The sequence below is a fragment of the Kogia breviceps genome, chromosome 3, assembly GCF_026419965.1.
Source record: "Kogia breviceps isolate mKogBre1 chromosome 3, mKogBre1 haplotype 1, whole genome shotgun sequence".
Taxonomy (NCBI): Eukaryota; Metazoa; Chordata; class Mammalia; order Artiodactyla; family Physeteridae; genus Kogia; species Kogia breviceps.
This window is the reverse complement of record NC_081312.1, coordinates 145,199,967-145,222,271: the sequence shown is the minus strand read 5'-3', so window position 1 is coordinate 145,222,271 and position 22,305 is coordinate 145,199,967. Positions and strand designations below refer to the sequence as shown.

General features: G+C 38.9%; 2 protein-coding genes across 9 annotated transcripts in view; both read right to left on the bottom strand.

The window, feature by feature from the left end:
- Positions 1-11,888, bottom strand: part of NEDD4 (NEDD4 E3 ubiquitin protein ligase) — a 207,453-nt gene extending 195,565 nt beyond the window's left edge. Inside the window, exons 1-3 of one of the 2 annotated variants that reach the window (XM_067029809.1) lie at positions 11,647-11,888; positions 7,186-7,225; positions 5,204-5,283 (exon numbers count right to left, since the gene is read on the bottom strand). The gene's annotated coding sequence lies outside the window, so the exon portion shown is untranslated. The remainder of the gene's footprint in view (positions 1-5,203; positions 5,284-7,185; positions 7,226-11,646) is intronic. The other variant, XM_067029802.1, reaches the window with a different exon arrangement.
- Positions 11,889-14,447: 2,559 nt separating this feature from the next.
- RFX7 (regulatory factor X7) overlaps positions 14,448-22,305 on the bottom strand; it is a 155,015-nt gene continuing 147,157 nt past the window's right edge. For 6 of the 7 annotated variants that reach the window (XM_067029787.1, XM_059056171.2, XM_059056169.2 and 3 more), the window contains one exon: positions 15,280-21,406. In XM_067029787.1, coding sequence (XP_066885888.1) covers positions 18,128-21,406 — 3,279 coding nt within the window. In that variant the 3' untranslated portion in view covers positions 15,280-18,127. Of the gene's footprint in view, positions 14,616-15,279; positions 21,407-22,305 lie in introns of those variants that run through there. The other variant, XM_067029788.1, reaches the window with a different exon arrangement.

Below are 22,305 nucleotides of genomic sequence, written 5' to 3'. Positions count from 1 at the left end.
TAAGACCTGGCACAGTATCACTTCTGTTGCTTCTATTTGTCAAAACAGGTCACGAAGCCAGCCCAGACTCAAGGGGAAGAGAAATAGACTTCTGGTCTCTATGCGAGGACACAAAAGATTTTGTGGCCATCTTTTTTTTTTTTCCTTAAATTTATTTTATTTAATTTATTTTTGGCTACGTTGGGTCTTCGTTGCTGTGCACGGGTTTTCTCTAGATGGGTCGAGGAGGGGTTACTCTTCATTGTGGTGCGTGGGCTTCTCATTGTGGTGGCTTCTCTTGTTGCGGATCACAGGCTCTAGGTGCACAGGCTTCAGTAGTTGTGGCGCACGGGCTCAGTAGTTGTGGCTCACGGGCCTAGTTGCTCTGTAGCATGTGGGATCTTCCCGGACCAGGGCTCGAACCCGTGTCCCCTGCATTGGCAGGCGAATTCTTAACCACTGCACCACCAGGGAAGCACTTTGTGGCCCTCTTTATAATCTATTGCAATCCATCCTCTGGCCATAAATTATTGGCATTTCTCCCTTATGAAAAACACATTCATCTCTTCCAGTACCTCCCAAAGTCTCACCCAGTATGGCAGCTGCTCAGTGCCCAGAATATCATCATTTGGATCAGGTCTGGATGTGGATGAGGTTGCTTGGGTGTGGCTTTTCTCAGTCTGGAAACCTGTGAACTAAAAATTCAAGTTATCTGCCACCATCACCAACCCACCTCCCCTAAGCCCACATGAAGTGGTGAGAGAGGGATAAGGTAGCAGCAGATGCTCCCGTTCTCAGGCGGAGGACATTAAAGGCATGGAGCAGGCATGGGTCCTTAGCAGTTCTAAAAGCCAGCTGTACACATGCTGCCAGTTTCCCTAGGTCTGGAGGGAGGGACTATTACTTGGCTGGGGCCTGCTTCTGCTCGCTCCTCCACCACACCCCGCTAAATGACCATCGCATTACCTTGTTCTTTTTTTTTTTCTTGCCATTTGAAATGATCTTGTTTATGAATTTTCTAATATGTTCACTTTTTCCTCAATCCATTGTTCTTGGCTGTTGGCTGTGTCCTCCGAGACCTTTTTCCTTTTCCATGAGAAATGGTTCATCTTTTTTTTTTTTTTTTTTTTTTTCCGGTACGCGGGCCTCTCACTGCTGTGGCCTCTCCCATTGTGGAGCACAGGCTCCGGACACGCAGGCTCAGCGGCCATGGCTCACGGGCCCAGCCGCTCCACGGCATGTGGGATCTTCCCGGACCGGGGCACGAACCCGTGTCCCCTGCATCGGCAGGCGGACTCTCAACCACTGTGCCACCAGGGAAGTCCAGAAATGGTTCATCTTCGAGGCTGATTTCTCAGTCTGCTTCTTGCTCATGAAAAGGTGGGAGCCCAGAGGTCTCTTTTCATTTTCAACTGTCTTTGTTCCTTTACTGTAAGTGTGTACAGTTCCTTTTAAAATGTTGTGGATGTTCTGTATGGTAAATTATAATCTACTCCATTAGACAAGAGTCACACACCGATCCACACATCTCTTGGGAACGGGCCCTCTGCATTTTGGGCTCTGATGTCTTAAAATAGGTCTTACAGCCACACCCTCAACTTGATCTTGACTAAGATCACATTTTGCTGGCAGCATCCTGAGGCCATTTATTACTTTTTCTGCTTGAAAACTGAAATTCTCGTTCATCCTTCCTTCCCATATTTTATGACAGGCAGCTAAAAGAAGCAGATTAGCCCCTTTGGCATTCTACTTGGAAGTTTCCTTTGGACAGATCCACAAGTTCATTAAATACATTTTCTATCTTACATGTTACCACAGACATCAGCTTTACCAGTTGTTCCCCAGCTTTACAACACAGATGACCGTCTTTCCAGCGTTCAGTTTCCTCACTGCCTTTGCCACCCTTCCAGCCTTCCTCCATGGCTCAACCTCAAAATCACCTGCTTTAGGTTTCCGTTACAGCAGCACCCCACTTCCAGGTGCTACTTTCTGTTTCAGTTTTCCATTGCCATGTAATTAACCACCCCCCACAATGACTAAAAACAGTGATTTATGGTTTCTCATGATTTTGTGGGTTGACTCCACTAATGTGACTACATTCTTTTAGGAGCTCGGTGGCGCTGCACTGTCCAAGGTGAACTCTCATCCTCCAGAGGGTGTCTCCACGTGGCCCCTCATCACTCACTAGTCTAGCTCAAGTCACTTTTCAGCATGGTGGCTAGCTTCCAGAGAGAGCATTCCAAGAGGACAAGCTCTAGTGCCCAAGTACTTATCCAGTCTCTTACTACCATGCTTGCTAATGTCCCACTGGCCAAAGCAAAGCACACGACCAAGTAAACTTGCTTATGAATTTTCTAATTTGTTTACTATTTTCCTCTACCTACCAAAATATAGTATCAGGGGTTCTTGTCTACTTTGTTCATAGCTGTATTCCCAGAATTCCAAGTAGGTCCAGTACATACTAAGTACTTAATAAACTTTTTCTTTTTTTTTTCTGGCTGTGTGGCATGCAGGATACCAAGAACATGAATATTGGAAGGGATGATTTGTTGGGGGTCACTGTCTACCACACTCTCCAGCTGTATGTCTGATCAGTTTCTCCCTTGTTTACTATGCTGAATTTACACTGTGTTCCTTGCTGTTCCCTGACACAGAAATCTCTTCCTTGCCTCAGTCTTCTTGATTTTCTCTGCCTGGTTCACTCTATACCCAGTCTTCAAATTGCTGTTCTTTTATATTCTTCAGGTATCAGCTAAAATGTCACACCTCCCCTCCCTCCACCAGGCTGAGTTACTATCACATTACCTTGTTCCTTTCTTTCTTGACATTTGAAATAAATCTGTTTATGAATTTTCTAAATTGTTTACTATTTTCCTCTCTCTCCCTACCAAAATATAATATCAGGGGTTCTTGTCTACTTTGTTCATAGCTGTATTCCCAGAATTCCAAGTAGGTCCAGTACATACTAAAGTACTTAATAACCTTTTTCTTTTTTCTTTTTTTTTTTCTGGCTGTGCAGCATGCAGGATCTTAGTTCCATGACCTGGGATTGAACCCGTGGCCCCTGCAGTGGAACCATGGAGCCTAACCACTGGACCGCAAGGGAATTCCCAATAAATGTTTCTGACATGTGATGAATGAACAAATGGATGAACTAACTAAATCAGTGTAAAGAAATTTATAAGTAAATATGTTTATTTTTATAGAAACTGTATCAAAGTTTTTTTTTTTTTTTTTTTGCAGTACACGCACCTCTCACTGTTTGTGGCCTCTCCCGTTGCAGAGCACAGGCTCCGGACGCGCAGGCTCAGCGGCCATGGCTCACGGGCCCAGCCACTCCGTGTCATGTGGGATCCTCCCAGACCGGGGCTTGAACCCGTGTCCCCTGCATCGGCAGGCAGACCCCCAACCACTGCGCCACCAGGGAAGCCCTGTATCAAAGTTTTAAACAACTATTGACTACTAAAAATCAGGAGTGATCCAGAAAAAGTCTTTTTGAGAACTGGACGGAACAATGGTTATAGCTTGCTGAAATATTTAAAATAAATGATATACTTGAGATTTGTTTCAAGATAATCATGGGGAAAATGGATTGGAGTACAGAGAAAATGAGACTGACTGTGAATTGATACTTATTTAAGTTGGGTTAAGGGTACATGAAGGTTCATTATACTGTTCTCTTAACTTACATATTTGTTTGAAATTTCCATAATAAAAAGTTTTAAAATTACATGTAGATTATTAAGGGACTGAAGAGCATTGGAAAGACTGTGAGAAATATTCATAAGTATGAACTAATTTATTAATATTCCTACTTCTCCTACATCTTTTAGAAAGGGATATGATGGGAGGCACTTTAAAGATCATCTAGAAATGTCATTGGCTAGATAATCTGAAGGTTATTTAGATGCTGCATTTAACCTGTAACAGACCTTATTTTAAAATATTCCTGGAACTTTGCATGTGGAACAGATTTCGGTAAAGCAAGTCATTTCCCCATTGATTTCCATTCAGTTTTGAAGACATGCTCTCATACCTCCTGCTGATTTCCCTGACTGCTAATTATAGCCCAAGGTAGGAGATGGGAAGTGCAGAGTTCATGTAAGCATTGACATTTTGCCTTGATCTGGGGCTCAATCAGGTATCTGATGCAACAAATTTTTATGTTCTCTGCCTGGATCAAGAAGCAGCCAGGGAGAGCAGGCGTTTGCCTCCACAGATGCCATCCTCAAACTGACAGCTGCTTTGCCTGGCTTTGTTATCAGTCTGGGGAGTTGCTAGTCTGTTGGCAGAATTCAATTAATAAGGACTTTTAATGGTTTTGTCCCTGGTATCAAGGAACCTGAAGACTTCAAGGGCTTAGGAACAAGTCCAGCCTTAAGCATTATATAATATTTTCCATCCAGAACTAGAAGAAGACTAATGTGTTTGGGGGCTGTCATATCCTGGGCATTCATTTAAGGGATCAGGGCCATGGGGCCAAAATCACTCAGCACAAAGCTTATTCATGAGTGAGCAATGGAATCGATGATGTGGTTATTGGGGCAGAAGACCAGGTGACTGGTTTCCAGGCAAAGCAGTGAGCTCTCCCATTCCTAGAGACCCCCAGATTTATTATAACTAGGCAAATCCATTCAGGAAGACCATTCTGCTGGGCATCTCTGCCTCTGGAGTAGAGATAAGGAAACAAGTATGAATTTGTTTTAATGGAAGTCTCTTTGCTGGGGGATTTGTCCTCACTCAAAATTCACACACCTCCCTATATTTAATGCTGTCTGATTATAAAAATGGTTGGAGAAAGGCCAAAACACAGAAATAGAGGTGTGTGGAGGGAAGAGACCTGGGGTAAGAGAAGCATAACAGTTTAGGGTGCTCTCAGCTGCAAGTAACAGTGAACTGCAAGTGTGGGTTAACTTCAGGCAGCTTCATGTTCTCAGGGAGGCCCTGAATTTATACTGGAGGCCAGGGGCCAGGTGGCCTGAGTATTGGTCTTGAGTCATCACTTTTCTCACCTTTCCAAACCCCGTTTTCCCATTTGAACAAGGAGGGAGTGGTCTAACTTCTCTGAGATATCAGGATCTAAAGATCCGGGAATATTTGGTGTGTAGTTCCTGTAGGTGGGGAGTAGATCATGGACAAGTGGAGGAACTAGTTCCTCATATTGTGATTATGTTCAAAGGCCCACATTGACCTTGGCTTTTTGGAATAAGTTAAATGAAGGTACCTGCCACAGTGCTCAATGAATGTGTCTCCTGCTTCCTTCCGATAGGTGAAGCCCACCTTCTATATGTAGGACCACATCACCTAGACAAGAGAGAGAAGCAGTTCTGATTTGCAAACGCAAACACAAGCCTATGTCAAGACTCCCTTTCAAAAAGGGCTTATTAAAATAAAAAAATATACATTTGCATAGCATAATTTCACATAGACAAGAGTAGACTCCAATCACAAAAATAAAAATATAAAAATGTTATATTCTTATTGGAATTCAGTTAGATTTGAGGATGTTACCATTTACAGACTCACATGATAAAATAGTAGTTTAATCAAAGATCTGTTTAATGCAAATATTTGGAGTCCTACCAGAAAGACCATAAGGCTATTGTCAAATCAGTTAAATGTCTGTTACAAGCAGTAAGGGTGACCATCTGCTGTGGTTGGCAAAAAATTAACATATTTCAAAATGCAAACACTTCTCAGTCTACCCCTACAGACCTCAAAGCAGGCATCTTGGTTATAGACAATTTGGATCTAATATCTAGTACTTCAACTAAAACGGTATCCCATGTCTTTAAACAGACAAGAGATATTGGATAATAAATGTTCCATTTATTCGCTATTATGAAAGATGACAAGTTCTTAGCTTATTAATACTTGGTGCCTTGTTGAGAAACTCAATCTGAAAATCACCGGTGTTAATTCAATTAGGCAAACAAGGATTGTGCCCTTGCTATAGACAGCTCATTTGGCTCCATTCTTTGAGGTATACAATGAAAGGAGCCTTCAGGGAGCCTCCAATTTAGTGGGGGCTATGGATACGCATGTTTGCCCATACAAGGCATAATACTATCACAGAGGCCGAATCCAGTGCCACGGGAGTCTTCTTATTTTATAGGCTTGTAAGGCAAAGGTTACCCCTAAGATGGCAGTTGCGGTGGATTTTGAAGGAAAGTATGACCTCAGTTAAAGAAAAAAAAAGTACAGAGGATAGCCTGAGCAAGATTAACAGGCACAGGAATGCACTCTACTCAGGACACAGCACGTGGTCCTGTTTGGCTACATGCATTTTGTAAGATGAAGCTCAAAAAGTTGTGTAGGAACAGTTGTGTGGGCATCTATTATGATTTTTGCCCGGCTTTGATTCTCTTTCTTCTAGAAACAGCACCATGGTTTTCCCTTGGGAATCTATGCCTGCCCTCTTTTTCAGCTCATGTGACTTGAAGGAGCTGATTGTGCAATGCCATGAATACCATCTAAAAAGCTTGGATTTTGAGTTCCATATTTCAAATCTCTTATTTAATAGAAGGGAGAATCATGAAAACCTTTGTAAATGAAAAAATGTTCAAACATGTACAGAAGTAAAACAAAACAAAACAGTGAATCTCTATAAGCCCCATACCCAGACTAAACAATTATAGGCATACCTCATTGTATTGTGCTTTGGTTTATTGCACTTTGCAGATAACGTGTTTTTTACAAGTTGGAGGTTTGTAGCAAGCCTGAGTTGAGCAAGTCTACCAGTGCCATTTTCCCAACAGCATTATTTCTAAATTAAGGTATGTACATTGTTTTTTTTTAAGAAATAATGCTATTGCACATTTAATAGACTACAGTATAGTGTAAACATAAGTTTTATATGCACTGGAAGACCAAAAAATTCATGTGACTCGCTTTAGTGCAATATTCACTTGATTGCAGTGGTCTGAGACCAAACCTGCAATATTTCTGAGGTATGCCTGTGTCAAGATTTTATCATTCTTCCTCTATCCTCCACTCTGTCTTTTGCCAAAGTATTTCAGAGTAAATCCTGGACATCCTGTGTTTTCAATTCTATGTATTTTAGCATGCGTCTCTAAAAAGTATGGACATTTTCTTACAAACAAAATGCCATCATCACACCTAATGATTCTTTGGGATTGACTAATCCCCAGTCCATATTAAAATTTCCACTGCTATATTTAAAATAGATAAACAACAAGGACCTACTGTATAGCACAGGGAACTCCGCTCAATATTCTGTAATAACCTAAATGGGAAAAGAATTTGAAAGAGAATGGATACATGTATATGTATAACTGAATCACTCTGCTGTACACCTGAAACTAACACAACATTATTAATCAACTATACTCCAAGATAAAATAAAAATTAAAAAACAAAATAAAGTAAAATCTCCCTGATTATCTAAAAAATGTCTTTGGTTAGCTGGCTTGTTTAAATCATGTTCTACACAAGATCCACACATGGAATATGGTTTTTATAGCTCTTCAGTTTATTTTAAACCACAGCAGCCCTCCTCACCCCACCTTTTTTCTTTATGCTGTTGTCTTGTTGAGATACCCATGCAAGTCATCCCTTAGAATGCTCCTGATTCTGTATTGGTCTGGTTGCTTTCCTGGGGGTGTTATTTAACTTGTTCCCTTATCTCCTGTATTTATGAATAGAAATATCCTAATATCTTGCTCGCCCACATTTATTAGTAGTAATGCAAAGACTGGTACGTGGGTTCAGGTGGTGACATCCCGATTCTTCCATTATAAAATTTCCTATTCATCTACTACCTACTGGTTTATTCTGTTAATGAAATTTGCCTGAAGCTCCTATTTCATTAGGGGTAGGGATTGCAAAGTGGTGATTTTCTAATTTTATCACTCGTTCCACACTTGTTATTTGGAATTTTTTACTAAAGAAAAATTTTCCCTGTGTCAAGTTGGCAATTTGGTTATCCTAAATACAGTTGATATAGGAAAGGCAAATTTCCTTATAATTGGTCAATTTTCAACATACTACTTAAAAATATAACGTTTAAAAATGTAAAACATAACAGATACAGAAAGCCACATAAAATAAAGAATACCTTAATAAATTATTGTAAGCAAACACCTTTGTAACCCCCACCTAGGTGAGGAAACAGAACTTTGGCAGCTACCCCAGAAGCCATCCGAATTTCCACTTATTCTCATTTTTATGATAATCATTTCCTTGCTTCTCTTTATATTTTATCACCCAAGTGTGCAACTCTAAACACTATAGTTAACTTTCTTCTATTTTTTATTTACCATGAACTTTAATATAACTTTTTAAAAAGTCTCTTTTAATCTACAGGTTCTCCTTCCATTGCTTTTTCTTTTTTTCCTTGAAAGTTATTTGTTAAAGAAACTCAACTGTTTGGCCTGTAGAGTTTCCCAGACTCTGGATTTTACTGATTGTATCGCCATGATGCAATGTTTCATGATCTGTGTACTTCCTATAAATTGGTAATTGGGTACAGAGACTTGATTAGATTTCAGTTTAATTTTTGGAGGCAAGGCTACTTAATTGTGAACTGTACTCTTCTATATTGGGGCACATGATGTCTTTTTATTTCTCTCTTTGTGATATTAGTAGCTGTCAATGCCCTTTGTCTAGATCCATTCAATTCATTAGGGATTGCAAAATGATGATATTCCAATTTTATCACTCCCTTACTTATTAGCTAGAACATTTCTCTATAGAGTAGCTCCCCCTCATCTATTATTTGATTATGCAGTAGTATAGCTCACATAGGAAAGGCATGATAAATATTTGATTCTTTCCCTTTACCCAGTTTTAAAAATAAGTTGGTTGCCTATCACCCTCAAAAGGTGACTAATTAATTTTTTAGGATCATTAAAACTCATGGATTAAAACATATTAAGTGTGTCAATCCCGTGAAGTTATTATCCCTATGGAGTTTAATTGTTCCATCTCTGGCCAGTAGCAGCTTCTTCAAGTTGGGTCTTATGTCCTTTTGACATGACCTCAGTAGTATTTGATAGTTTCCTTGCTATTGTATGGCAAGATATTCCATGAGTTCACACTGATACTTCCAATGCAAAGTAAGGACTGTAATGTTTTTACTTAACATCTTCTGTTTTACGTCGGTATCACCTTTCTTCTGAGAATCCAGGTTCTCAGAGACCAGAGAATGATAGAATTAGAAGATCACACAATTACAGTTTGCATGGTCTTGCATTACACCTACTACAGGCTCAGCAAAATCACCCATTCTACCATCACCAATATTACTGAGACAGTTTAAAAATTGTTTGCATATACTCTCTCCATTTTCTATAGTTTCATTTTACATACATTTTCAGAGCACATAGCCAATACATAGTATGCTCTTTCCTCTCTAACCCTCATGTCGTCTTTGTTTTACAAGTAAATAGGTATTTAATGCTCACCACCTGTCCTTAGGTTGACATCTCTCTAGTCATTTGGACATTTGAAGTCTGTTCTCTAGTAGATTCTTTAGGAAATGTGCAAGGAAACAATATTAAATGCCTGTGCTCCCCCAATGTTTCTAAAAGAGGATGGCATCAAGCATAGATTTTTTTTTTTTTTGGCTAACCTGATAGGTAAGGAGGGGTAACTTGGCATAGTTTTAATTTGTATTTCTCTTAGTATGAATCAGGTTGAGAATTTTTTTTTTAATGTTTAAGGATCATTTCTTCTTTCTGTGAGCTGTCTGTTCATATCTTTTGTCCACTTTTCTATGGGGTTGTTGGTGTTCCTTCTCCCATTTTTAGGAGTTCTTTCCATATTGCAGCCATTACTCCTTTGTATGTGGTATGTGTTATAAATATCTCTTCCTACTTTGTCATTTGTTGTTTGACTTTAGTTATAGGGATTTAGGAATATGACTCTATGTTTAATACCTAGTAGGGTCAACCCCTCAGACATTGCTTTTTTTTAAAGATTTTTTTGGGGGGCCTATAATTATTTATATTCTAAGAATACATTCAACTTGTCTAGCTCTAGAAAAAAAGATTGACATTTTTGTAGGGATCATGTTAAATTTATCAATTATCTTAGTGATGTTGTGTCTTCCCATCTAAGAACATGGTTTTCTCATTCCATTTGCTCTAGTCTACCTTGTGTCTTTCAGTAAAAGTGTTTTAAAAATTTTCCTTATATAACTTTTGCACGTTTCCCATTAGGTTCATGGCTGGATATTTAATCTTTTTTCTTGCTAGCATAAAAAGGGTCTTCTCTTGCATTATATCTTCTAGCTGGTTATTGTTTATATATATGAAGAATATTGGTTTCTGAATATCAAAGGCTTTTGAGTTAAGGATTTCAAAGATGACATAGTACAGAAACTATTAGAAAAGTGAGAGATAATTAAGTATCAATATTTCAAGTGAGAAATGAATCCACGAACCAGGGCAGGATCAGGAGGGAAAAGAAGAACAAGGAGATAGGGACATCAAAGGTATAGAACTTGGAAACTAATTTGATGTTGAGGAGAGGATGAAGGAAAGGGCACGAGCTCTCAACTGCGTAACTGCAATGATGGTAATGTTGTTAACAAATAATAGGAAGAGGAGAGGGTTGGGGATAAAAGAGTGAATTTCAATTCTGGGTGCTTAGATTTTAAGACTGGAAGTCAGGGAGAGGCTGGAAGCCATCTGGAGGAGTTGTAGGTGTGTTTGAAATGACTAGGGAGAGAAAGCAGAATGAGAAAAGACAATGATAGAGTGTTGAAGGATTTCTATATTTAAATAATAGGCAGAGGAAGCCTATCTATGAGAGAGATGGGCAATGAGGGGTCTGAGGTAGGAAGTGAACCAGAATATAAAGCCATAGAGACCAAAGGAACAGTGTCACAGGATTTACCAATTATGAAATCGCCAGTAATTTTTGAGACAGCCATTTCAGAACTGTTGTGAGGGCATGGTAAAATTACGAAAGACTAAGTAGAGAGATTATATTGACTAGGGGTGATTTTGTGTAGGAAATTTAAACTCTGTATCTTTCAAACATGTGAAATCTAAATACATGGTATCATGATTTAAATAATCTATGAAGGTGTCAGTTAAACAAACATGCTCAGGTGACAATAACTTGGTTTAAATTAAATTTTATTAACGGTGATTTCTTATGACACATAACCTAATTCAAAGTTCAGCTCTTTGTCTGAATATAATTCTTACTTTACCTCCTGACAGATGTGATATGTGTGTGTGTTCAAGTAAAACAGTGCATTTTAGTGCTAAAAAGGACAAGAATTTTTCCCACTCCTAGGTGAATGTCTGTTCTTTTATGTAGGCATTTATAACAATCATAATAGTTTATATTTAGGGTTTACAAAATATTGTCATTTCTCACTGAACTTCACAAAAGATTCTGGGACGTAACCAGAACAGAGGTCATTATTCTTCATAAAGTGCAAAGAGGGGGAAAGAATGACAGAACCAGGTCTGGATCTCTGATGTTCATGACTCCTCCTACTTTGTAGGCGTATGAGTCAGAGTTACGTGTAGGAAATGTTTATTCTAGGTATTTTAAGCAAAAAAAAAAAATACTTAATGCAGGGAATTCGGTACTTCTACATACATGGAAGAACAAGCTTTAGACTGTGCCTCCAGAAATGACAACCAGAACAACAAGGTAGAGTTGATCATTTGGGGGACAAGTTCATACCTGAGACCACTCCACGGATCAGGAAGCCAGACCAGGAAGTTGCTGATACTGCTGCTGTTACCATCACTGCCACCATCGACTGTATCTTGATATTCATGGAACTGCTGACTTGGCACTGGGGTGTGGACCCTAGATACCTAAGAATCTCAAGAATGGGCTCTAGAACATTGCTGCTGCTATGAGCCTGCTTTCAAGAAAATCACCAAAAATGGGTAGGAGGATAGCTTCTGTTTCATTTTCATCCTCCAAATCTTTCAAGAATGCATCGAATGAATAGACAGCATGCAATTCATATCCAGAACCCAAGCTGTGAGGAAGTCTAGAAAATGTAGTTTTGGGCTTCCCGGGGTCTGCATAAGAGGAAGAGGCTGGAACAGAAATTGAGCAAGTTGTTCCACAGTACTTGCCACAGTAAAACTTTTGTCTTCATTCAAGATGTTGGCAAAAATAATGAACAGGCCAGAACCATGTGGCACACCAGTAGGAAATGCTCTCCAGATGGATATCATTACTAGTACTCATATAACTTGGTAGGGTTATGGTTATAATTGGCAGAGCTGAGATTGAAACCTAGGTCTGACACCAATGACCAGAAAGCCGTATGTCCTTTCAATTCAATCAATTTCCTCTTTTTGTTTAAGTAGCTTAGAATCCACCTAAATTTATTCTTTATATTGGACAGTCATGAAACACTATTCAAATCTGTGCTAAAATCAGGATATTCTTTCCAAGAGTCTCTCCTGATTTACCAATTTCAATGAAAAGGAGATGCAAGTTTGTCATTCTGCAAGGGAACCCAGGATGGTTTAGTGATCCGCATGCTAATCTAACATTCCCCACTCCTGCTTAAAACCTTCTAGTGGCTACATTGGTTAGAATTTGCATTTGCATTGAGTAACAGAAAACTCAGAATGACTTAAACCAGAAAGAAACTTCTCCCTCACATAAAACACATCCAGAGGCAACAGTCAGGACTAGTAGGGCAGCGTCCCTCACAGTCATCAGAGCTTCGGGCTCTTTCTGTCTTGTTACTCCGTCATCCTCTGTGGCCTCACCGCAAAGTCCAAGGGAGCTACTGGAGTTCTAGTCATCATATCTACATTCTAGCCAGCTGAGGGGAAGGAGTGCAGGAACACTTCGAAGAAACACGCAAACGTTTTGATTCTTTTTGGCTGAGTACTTGGTAAGCGGCTCCACTTAGCTACAAGGGAAGCTGGTAAATGTCTTTTGTGCAGATGGCTAGGAGAATGTGTTAGTGGCAAACAGCAGTCGCTGCTACAGTGACATCACTGCATCCTGCAATCCTGTTCATTGTGCATCTTCCTCATCATATTGTAAAATTTAAAAATGGCAGATGTCTTCTCTTACTCCTGGCACAGACACTGACATTATTTTAGGCACTTTATCATTTGTTCAACAAAACATTCTTTGCCTAGTTTTTATTTCCTGATGAAATTTAAGAAGTGGTTTTAAAATAGATATGATTAGGTATACCTGTAAGACGTGCTTGAAAAGTTGTGCGTAGAACAATATTTTCTATTTAAATCTTACTTCTCCCTTGATTTCCAATACATTAGGGCATGTATTTCCAAGGGGGGAGCGAAGGGGAAAGGAACACAAATAATTTAGAGGAAAGTTACAAAATACAGGCAAAATCCAAAAGCAACAAAAATGCAAAGGAAGTATAAGAAATATAAGGATCAGAGGTTAAACAGAAACAAAATTCCCACGAAAATCAAATTTAATTTTAAATTTTAAGCCAGAATGAAAATTTCAAAGAAGGCACCAAGTCAAACTACTACTGTAGGTATTTTGAACAAATATCTTTAAGTATAGCATAATAGTTTAGAACTTGGCTTTGGAACCAAGTTAACTGCAGTTCTTCCTATTATTAGCTGTTACTCCTACCAGTTAATATCTGAGCTAAAATTTTCTCACTTGAAAAATGATATTCTTTCATAATTGTTACAATGAGAAAATCAGAATATATGTGAAGTGTTTAATACAGGGTTTAGTGCAAGGAAATATTCTATATATGGCAGTAATATTCTCATGATACATTTCTCATGATACATTTCACTTATAAGATTATTTTCCCTTCTCTCTAAAATTAAGTAGTTTTTAGAAATAAAACCTACCTTGAAAGTTGTTGCCCTTTGTTTTTCCCCTTCTAAACCTATAGCTCCAGGACTGGTCATATACATATTTTTTAAAAATTCCAGATCATATGCTATTGATAAATGATCTCATTCACAAATCTGTAATCTAATTATTTAAAAATTCATTTATAGCAATGTATATCAAAATAAATCTCTACAGGCTCAACAGAATCAAAATTTTGGTCTTCTATGACAGTAATAGGTACTGAGGCAATTTACACTTATGATATTCCATAATATCTGATTTTCAACTCAGGGAGGGAAGGCAAGGCACAAGTTAACAGTTTACACTAGTTAACAGGCTACTTCTAAATGTAGCCCTTACTAAGGACCTTCTTTTGCCCAGTTCCTGGATCCTCAGAGTGTGAACTCTCACCTTTTTTCTTCTAGATAGCATGCCATATATACTTCTAATTGGCACTTATCAAAGAACATGCAACCAGTTCTGCACAAGACTATGAGCCTCTCTCAAAGGTGGGCACAATATCTTAAGTCCCTGGTATCTTCTCCAGGTTATGGAACTCATTTTCAGTGGATGATCACATGCTCCTGGAAATGGGCCCCTCCCCTAGCTATAAAAGATGAATCAAGAATCTAAACTAGTTTTATGGTGGGCCTTGACCTTCTTTTTTCTAACAAGATTAAGTAGGGGGTGGAGTGAGAGGAGTAATGGGAAAGATATTTTTCTCTCTGATAAAAGGCTGAGAGCTGCCCTTACCACCTTGTTTGGGACGTATGAAGTTACCATATTTGGAGCTGTGGTAGTCATCTTGTGACCATGAGGCAATAGACAGAACAGCAACGCTGAAGCTGATGGAACACAGAAAAAAACACTGAGTCACTGAATGAACCTGAGCACCTCCTATCACCAAAATTCTTATTAAGCTAAAAATAAATGTCCTTACGGCTGAAGTCAGTGTTAGGTTTTCTCTTACTTGCAGCCAAAAGCACCTCAGGTACTACATAACACTTTTTCCTCCAGAATTTCTTACTGGTTCATTATATCCATTGGTTCCTGTTCTGTTTGCCTGTTCTTCACCAAAATGCCTATAATGCTTTTGGACATAGCTGTGCTTTAAAATTTTCTGTTATTTTTCCATTCAAAGTTCCCCAAATACCCATATCTAGGTACTACACAGACTAACATTTGAAAGCAAACAGTATATGTCAGTGAACAAAAGGAAAGACCTTTTTTTTTTTTTTTGGACAACATAAAGCTCTATGCCATGTATCATTCATTGGTAATAAACTGAGTAGCAGAGTTCTGATGAACGAAATAAGATCTGTGTAGCCTTCTGGATTAATAGCAGAGAATAGATTAGCAGCACTGTTCCTCCTGATGCTGATTTTTTCCCATTTTCTCAACTTTCATGAGATCAAAGGAAGAAATGCTTCAGGCCTGTTTACAAAATGGCATGCTGTCTACATAAAACGGATCCCATAAATCACCTTAAGATCCAGTCAGTTTAATATAAAATGTTTTTAATTGTTTTTGAAAACATTTAAAAAACAATTTTTGAGCACTTTCAATAAAAAAGAGAACTGAAATGCTACTGCAATATTCAACTACTGTAGTTTCAGCAGGTACAACAGACAACAAAACACTGGGGAAATCTTGAATTTTTGCACTAAATGAAAACATGAAACAGGGCTTGTTTTTGTCATTTATGGTGTAGTAAAACACATTATAGTACAAGACTGTTATATGAACCTCTGATGCACTGCACAAAAAACCACTTTCCTTCTTTTCAGTTCAAAAGTCAGTGCTTATTGCAATTATATGCAAAATTATTTACTTCATGAAGTCTTATCATGATAAACAGTATGCAAAATGTTTAAAACATTAAAACAATGAAAATAATCTGAGAAAAGAACATATTCAACAATAACTAAGCAGAATTAGTAAACATAAAAAAGCAAATAACTTGTGAATAACTATGCTTGTCTGGTTAACAATGAACCAGTTTCAGTACAGCCAAGAAAAAAAAAAGTGGTTACAGGAATACCTAGTACTGTACAAGATAAGTCAATAACACTCATGCACATTTTGTGATCATGTATTAACATGGTGAAGCAAACTAAACTTAACTCTTCCTGCTGTAATATTCTCATGTAAGAGAATAAGAAATAGAAATATCTCATTGAGATTAATGCACATTGCTACATAAGACAATTTTATCTGTCACTTTGATGACATTTTGTCTTTTCATAATGAAACACATTTAAAAAGTTTAATCTGTGGACTGTATTGGTTGCATTTATCCTAAGAGATGTGCCTACCACAGGTTCAACAAATTTAGTGCAATATATGAACCCCAGAAAGTTTGCTGGACGAATTCAACCAAATTTAAAGTGTTTGCTGCAATACTGTACAGGGGGTTAAAAATCCTCCAGTCTTTATATTTTTATCAAAAAAGATTTCCATTATTTTTGTATTAGTAGGAAGTTAATAATGTAAACAAGGGATTAGAATGGCCTCAAAATCTCCTTTTCAGAGTATCTCATGTAGAAAGGCTCCCATCATTTGTTAAGAGATCACACAGTTTCCTTTGGGTATTGCATACTTTGGTGTGCAGTAGTGCTGTGTCTCAATGTACAGTGAAGAAATAACTAGCATCAAGAAAAAAAATCTAACAGATCATTAAATCAAGGTAACAGCAAACACACACAAATGCCAATAACTAGGACAGATCAATATATAAACCTCTGAGCCAAACCTAGCACCATTTATTTATCAAAATGTTAATACCCTACTTTGCAAATTTATTGAACAATGAAATCTTATTAAATTAAACCCTTCATCACATTTGTTAAATATTCATGGATTGTAGAATTCTGATTGGCTTACTAATTAAGGTAAAGGAAAGCTTAGCTAGGCTCAAGGTAGCATAGCGATGGTTTAACATTAGCTTTAAAAACGTAACGGCAATTTTTAAGTCTATTTGAAACTGATCTTGAAGCTCACTTAAATGGAGCTGTCGACTAGTGAGAAGATTTGTGTCAGCATGAAATTCATAAATAATTATTCACAAAACAAAATGGGAGCCACAGAGAGAAACATTTTAAAACAAATCCTGAGTGCTTCTTTTGCAATTGTGGTTATCACAATAAATAAAAATTAAGCATGTTATAAAATGCTCCTCTTCTTCAAGTACTATTGATATCCCCTCTGTTTTATCAGAGATATAAAGATTTGTGACTTCAGACCTCAGGTGGTGAAATGTTTTCTGTTCAGTTTTTTATGTTCCCTCCTGCTTATTTGTTTTTCAAAGGGATTCCCATGATCAAACTGCATTTCTATATTCAGGAGCAGTGAAGGAGTCAGTCACTAAATTGAGGACTTATAATTAAAACCCTTCAAAATAAACCTTAAATAGAATTTTAATATGTGCATGCAGACATACTGTGATGAAACTAAGAAAATGCTTTTAGTTTCCTTCTAAATTCCCCTATCTCAACTACCAAATAATAAAACATAAAATATTCTTCTAACATGCTTGTATTTATTCTATTAAATTACAAGGTTTGGAATTACTTACTTGTTTTGTTTGTGTGTGTGTGCACGTGTGGGCATGTCTCTGTGTTAGCTCCATGTTAAAATCACCATTTTAAAAGAAGACTAATGCAAGGTCACAAATATAAATGGCTACTAGTTTTTCCTTTTAAATATTTTAGCGCAGCTTCTGCTTTCCTTACATTAATATTTAATTTTCCATTATTTTCTCCTATTTAAGCCCTTCGTTGCAGGTGCAAATGGTACTGAAGTCCCAGAAAGTCCTACAGAGATTTTTTTTCATTCTACAGTAGCTCTATGCTTCAAGCCTAAATACTTATAATAACCTGAATATTATCCCTGTTTCAAGGAAGACCTTCTTGTCTACAGTTCACCTTAACTATAATTTCATATTTAAAAGATAATGCCAACAACAAAAAATATCCTATACCTAAAATCAATGGTTTCCTCTAAAATCTGTGCAGATCAACCAATGAATTAAAATAAACGTATACAAAATAAAGATCTAGACTGCTCTCGTAAAAGCTGGTTATTCTTTTGTTTACTAGCAAACAATGTGATTAAATGGGGAACATTATAAAATTGAAAACCTAATATTTGTTTTTCTACAGCCTACTCTCTTCAGAAACTTGTTAAGAGCTGAGGCGAGTCTAACCATTTCCTACTGAAGAAGAAACCGCTTCTGCAGCAAACTCTTAAAATGTCACAATTAATAGTTAAGTGTTTCTGCTGCGGGAGGCACTTCCATTAAGACAAATACAATACATATGTCTTTCGATACAGTGTGCTACATATTATAAAATACAATTTAACCCAACATTTCAACAGTAGGGTGGTCCTTGCTTTCTATCCATTCAAAACCTGATGAAGTCATAGAGCTCATGGATTCACTGCAAATTTGTTGAAATAATGGGTCATTCTTTAATTCTTCCAGTGTAGCTTCATCATCTTGTCCCTGCTGACGACCTGGATCAAACAGTAGATTTGGATCTAAAGCGTTCAAATCATTGATGCTGCCTGAGAGCTCAGAAGACAACCTGATGTCACTAGAAAAATCAGACGCAGGATTAGTGAGATCAGATGCTACCTGACCTACCAGCTGCTGGTTGGTTTGCAAGCTGTCTCCACTCAACAGGTCTTTAACAGTGCTACTGAAATCTAATTGTTGCTCTCCAATTTCTGATTGTGCTTGATTATCGCCAGGAGAAAAACTGATCTGATCGGTGCTATTACTTTTGGTGAGGTAAGATGGTGCTTGGAATTCATAAATAGAAGTGCTGGAATCGATCATATTCTGCGGATTGGCACTAGGAAAGACAGTGGAAGTTTCCAAAATCTGAGTGAGATTCATTCGGGCTGTATAATTGGAGGGCAGGTTGTTCATGCCCAAACCTCTCACTGCATCATCATTGTCAGAATCAAGTTTACTCAACAAAACATTGGTTATTTTTTTACTGTTTGTTTGCTTCTGAAGAGCATTGGGGAAGGCTGTTTGCATCATGACTGTCAATGGAACTGACTGACTTCTTTGAGCTATGTTGTTGGCACATGCATCCGTGTGAACGTTTGTGAAAACATGAACTTCAGGGGTTACTGGACTTCCAAAGGGGGTCACATTAGATCGGGGGATATTAGATACTGGGTAGAGGGTGCTTCCACTAAGATTACGTTGGCGATGAACAGCAGGGCTCACGCTTCGGCACCGGAAGTTGCTGCTAGCCAGAGAGTTAGTTCCTTTATTATCAAGAGGGGCAGGGACCGCAAAGCCCTCCTGTTTGTTGGTGTTACTTACAGTGGCACCTTGATGCTGCACAGGAGAGACAGGAGTCAGACGACCAAAGTGAGTGTCATGATGTCTGGATTGAGACTGGTAAGACTGTCCAGGCACAGCAAAAGCATGAGGTTTCCTGAAACGGTCTTCCACTAGTTCCTGATAGCTTGGGAGAATGCCATGGCCAGAAACGGATGAATTACCAACCCCACTATACCCGTTATTCATCCATTCGAGCTTGGTTTTGTCGGGGTGTGTGGCCATGGGTCTCTGCATCGGTTTCACAGGACTACTTGAGACAATGCTGGCGTCATGATATGCCATACTGGAGCTTATTGGGGTAAATGCAAATGGATTCCTGCATTCCACGGGGCTGGGAGGGACACTGCTGCTGCAGTTAGAATGGGGAGTACCGATGGGTGTATGTCGGCTACTTCCTAAAGCACTATCCACGGGCGTGGTCTGGGCCAACCTGGAGCAAGGGCTCTCCCGTGACAGGCTCTGAGACCCAGCCACCACTTCAGATGTGGGGGTGGGAGTGGGGGTGGGGGTGGGGGTGGGGGTGGGGGTCGGGGTGGGGGTGGGGATCGGGGTGCCATTGCTACGGATGGGGTGATAGAAGTGGGTGCTGGGGGCGTGAGATGACGCTGGAGCGCCTGGAGTCACAGACTGACTCTGAAGGGTCATTCCCAAACAGTTACTGTAAGCATGAGAATTGTTCATTGACATCTGCTGCTCCATGAGTACCAGCTCCTCTACAATACTGTCCTGGGTAAGCTCCTCATCGAAAGGAAAGTAGCTTTCATTTGCTTGGGAAACAGAAGGCTCGAACTCCTTCAGTTCGGACTGTAGAGGTAACTGATCTGAAGACTGTGCTTGCATTTGACTCAAAGGAGATTCTTGTATCTGGCTGTGTAGTTGCTGGGAATACGCGTCCTGTGGCATTCCTTCTAATTCCCAAACAGACTTCTCTAAGTCGTTGATATCAGAGTGCTCAGGAACTGTCATGACACTGATATCTTGCTGTTGTTCACAGCCGGCAGATATAAACTCAGAATCCTTAGGGACCTGTTGCCATTCATTTGGATTAAAGCTGCCATGCGATTTCGAATCACTGTCCAAGAGAAAGACACTGCCTTCAAGCTTTACTTTTATATCTGGAGATGATGATGGTGTGGTTTGCTGTTCTGAAGCTAAATCACTGGTAACAAGAGCAGAGGAATTCATGGGTTGACTTGCCACTACGTGTGAGTTAACATTTGTTGATACCTTGCTAGGAAGCTGAGAACCTGCTGCTGAACTTTCCGTTTTCCCTGAATGTGGAACCTTTTGGTCCTTCTTAACACTGCCTGGTTTCTGACCTTCTGAGATAACTGCAGAAAGCTGTTCCACAATTGGTTTCTTTACAGGAGGCACCTGGGACTCTTGCAATGCAGAAGACAGCCGCTTTCTTGGACTTTTAGTGCATAATTTAGGGTCTTTATTTATTGAGTCACCATTAGATGGTGAGCTGGTGCTGGTGAAAGTTAAGTTCTGAGTGGCAACTGAGAGAGTGATAGTGCTTTGATTATTGCCTGTTGAAGTGCCTGGCAGAATTTCATTACAGCGATTTTTACATTTGGTCCTCTGGTCACAGACCTTAGTTGCTTTTATTTCAATAACACCTTCATTTGAAGGTTTTTGCACTACTCCCTCTGTATTACTTTTCGGCCCCGAGAGGGCACTAGGTGTTGTTTTGGGCACGTCAGCCCCATCAGAGTTCTCTTGGCACTGTACAGGATGCTCATCTGATGACATCTCAGGTTCCATTTTGACTTCCACAGCAGATGGTGCCCCGGTGCTGCTGGTCCTGGATCCAGGAGACTGAAGTGAAACAACAGAACCATTCTTGATCTGTGGAATTGTCCTTGATTCTTCCGTTGTTCCTGCAGCACTGTTTACTGAGGCAGAATGTTTCAGAGGGGCACTACTGTTGCTGGGTGTGAGGGATATTGCTGTCATTTTCACCACATTTAGAGAACTCACGTGTGACGTGGGTACAACAGCGGTTTTGATGGGACTACTAGTAAAGAGGACAGTAGTTGGAGAGCGGATGGTGAGGGCACTGGTGTTGGCTGGTTTGGGTAAGATCTGAGGGTAGCGGTGCCGGGCAGAGCGATCCCCCCCAGGACTGGCTGGGACATGCTGAGGAGTCTTTGGTGCCTGCTTCACAGACTGCATGTGCTGAGTGACCACCTGTACATTAAGGGGAAGAACTTTGCCGTCAGAAGAACTCATTGGACTTGGTGAAGTTACCAGTTGCCTGGTCCGTTGGACCTGTTAAAAAGGTGGAAAACAAAAATATCAGATGTAACAAGTCTAGAATATAAATAGCAATTCATACATTCATTAGTATTAAGGCATTTAATGCCTTAATTAATATTAATTAATTAATATTAGTAATTAATTAATATTAATTAATTACTAATTAATTAATTAGTATTACAATACATGTAATGCTAAAAAGAAGAAGAGACAGTTCGTATGTTAGACAAGAATTTTTAGACCAGATTCGATATGACCAGACAATACTATAATAAATGCAACATAGTGTAATATAGTTATCAAATACAATGATATGTAAGAAGAGTATTAAGACTTCAGTGAAAAACTTCACATTTGTGATGAATACTTGCTAAAACAATGAATTTTAAGGAGGTTATAGGGAGCAGAAATAAAATCTTGAAGAAACATGCAACTATAAAGGTATCTAACTGGAGTCTGTGGCAAGATAACTCACTCACAGGGGAGACTGTCTTATAAATGGATCTACCTTGGGCATTACTAATAAACCACTGTGGATAAGGTCTCAGATAAAACTACTGACTTCCCCAGTTTGCTCCACAATGAATAGTGCAAGAGTATGGTTCCCAGGTATTCCATGTTTCAGTAACATGATGATGACGATGATAAGGATAATGATAAGAACAGAAAAAACCACAAGATACTATATTTCCCTAATAACATCATAAATAACAACATAAAATACCATCTTGCTTTAGCATGATGCACTCTCATTTTATTTTTATTTATTTATTTTTAAACATTTAAAAAAACTATTTATTAATTTATTTATTTTTGGCTGCTTTGGCTCTTTGTTGCTGCATGTGGGCTTTTCTCTAGTTGCGGCGAGCGGGGGCTACTCTTCGTTGTGGTGCACGGGCTTCTCATTGTGC